The 2,358-nt window shown below is 45.8% G+C and overlaps 1 protein-coding gene across 1 annotated transcript in view; it reads left to right on the top strand.

Moving 5' to 3' along the window:
- Positions 1-1,831, top strand: part of LOC102676766 — a 10,221-nt gene extending 8,390 nt beyond the window's left edge. The window contains 1 exon segment of the mRNA XM_031507994.1: positions 1-1,831. This exon segment is cut by the window's left edge and continues 5 nt beyond it. Within this exon segment, the coding sequence (XP_031363854.1) occupies positions 1-1,402 (1,402 nt within the window). The 3' untranslated portion in view covers positions 1,403-1,831.
- The last annotated feature ends 527 nt before the right edge of the window (positions 1,832-2,358 follow it).

Raw genomic sequence — 2,358 nt, 5'->3', positions numbered from 1 at the left:
GAAGCTTGGCGATTGCCGAGAGAGGATCTCCCCGCACGCGATTCCGTTCCAGAGGTCGGACGTGCAGAACAGGATCAGCAGCTTGTTGGAGAAGCGATTGACGCAGGAGTCGCGGCGCACGTTCGACGTTGTTGAGAATTCGGGGACGCAGCAGGACGAGCCTTTGAACCTGTGCATCAGGGATCTGAATCAATTGAAGATCAGATTGTTGAGGAAGCACGGGAACGTGTACGAGTCTGGACAGGTTAAGAGCGAGACGTCGAGCGACGGGGAGGAGGTCGAGTGCATAGGATCCACTTTCCCCTCCGAAACGAGCTATCGCCCCTTGTTGGATCCGTTGGTTGTTCGTAACAGTGGGAACAACGTGAACCACAACAACAATATAATAGACCCTATGCTCGCTACCAATCCGGGATTCGTGTATTGGCCCAACGCGGGCGTGTTTATCCACCCGATGGCGCTGCAGTCGCAGCTGCTCTACTATCAAAAGATGGCGCAGAACGACAAGTGTTATCCGAGAGGTTTGGATCAAGGGCCGAAAGAGCAGAGGATCGTTCCTAAATCGATATACTCCATGATGGAGGCGAAGAGCCCACCTCTCGTTCCCGCACCACCTGCCACGGTTCAACCGTTGACACCCGTCCAAACGGTCCCCCAGGTCCAACCTCCTGTCTCGCCCAGGCCGAAGAGGAACGCGCCCGTCGCTCAAGCCCAAGGGCAGCCGACCAAGAGGAAACGTTCCGCCATATTCATACCGCCTATGCCCACGGAGAACAACAACAATCCCGCGACAGAGGTGAGCATATGCAAATTCAAGTTCACAGGTGGGGCGAAACCTAGCCTCCAAGAGAAGAAGAGCCTGTCCGTCGATTCTGGGGGCAACTTCAGGTATTACAGCGGTACCGGGGACAAGAGTATGCGTGGATACGAGTTCTTCCCCCGCGAAGCTCTTCAACAGTCAGCCGGCCAGTCGGCCTCCTCGACAGGCGCCTTCCTCAACGCAGCCGGGGAAAGGATTCAACCGCCCCCCTGCCAGAGGAGCGGGGGCAATAACCAGGAGGAGGGTCGTCGCAAGAGGAAGACGCGAAAGTCGTTGCAGAGGGAGAAATTGGAGCAAACGTTCAAGGAGAAGGGGTTCCTGATCCAGACGCAGCAGTTGGAATCCGCGGAGGGCGCCACCTACTGCAAGTTTAGACAACTTAGAAAATTCACCAGATACTTGTTCAGAAGCTGGAAGGACTATCTGCCGGGGAACGTGCGCGAGTTGACCGGGGCAACGGACAACGAGATTGGAGACGGAGACGCGGAGAGCGACACGAACGTGTTACAGTCCCCTGTTCCGAATATGGTGGACGTGCCATCAGCCTTCGTCGACGAGCACCGCGCCCTGCCTCTCACGTGAGACGGCCACGAGGCGATCGGTCGGTTCTAACTTCACGTTAACTTCAACCACGGTTCTCGGGGCCAAGATCAGGGAAATCGGTGATGGACCACGTTGCTTCGATCGAGGAAGCAACGTGAGGTGGGGTACGAGGGATGGAGAGGAGGCAAGTCGAACTCGATGTAAGTTTTTAAGGATGTAAAGATTTTTGATAAAAAAAAAGATTGTGCTCGCGAGATGGACGATCGGGAATTATTTGAATTAGGAAGTTTCAAGTTTTAAGATTCGATGGGTTGTTTCAAGTTGTTTCAATATCATTGGAAATGGATTTCAAGAGAATTATTATATTAGTGTGAAAAGAGGAAATATGTCTCTCTTTTTCAGAGAGAATTTTTCACGATGAAATATATAAAAGATTGTAAAGATTGCGATTGACAATGGGAATTAGGAAACGATAGATTCAGCTAATAGATTAAACGTGAAAGACAATTGCTTAACTTTCATTTTGTACTCATGATTAATAATAGGTAACTGTTAATGTCATAACGTTTAAGTATCGAAACTTTATAACACCTTAAAAATGCATAAATGGTATATACATGGAATAAAAAGTAGATTTTTTTTTAAATTTTCAATTCACATTTTCTTTCTTGAATTTGTTTATTTAAAAATTTATTAGTTTATTTTTTTTTAATTTTATTAAAAATTTATATATTACGAGGCAGCTTGTTGATTTGTTATTAGGAATGGAAAATTTTTTTTATTAGTTAAAGTATATTTCCATGATTTTATTTAAACGAATAATAACCAATAAAGATTTTTAAATTATCATCTATTAATATTATATTATCTCGTGAGCTTGTATTGACTCTTGACCGAGCAAAAAATTAATTAAAATTCGAAAAAAATACAATAACGATGTTGACCAGTTGCTATGACATCATTATATCTATTATTATAGCTAATTAATCTGTGTA

The sequence above is a fragment of the Apis dorsata genome, unplaced genomic scaffold (genome assembly GCF_000469605.1).
Source record: "Apis dorsata unplaced genomic scaffold, Apis dorsata 1.3 scaffold_74, whole genome shotgun sequence".
Lineage (NCBI taxonomy): Eukaryota > Metazoa > Arthropoda > Insecta > Hymenoptera > Apidae > Apis > Apis dorsata.
The sequence above is the reverse complement of the archived record's forward strand: the minus strand, read 5'-3'. Positions and strand labels throughout refer to the sequence as shown.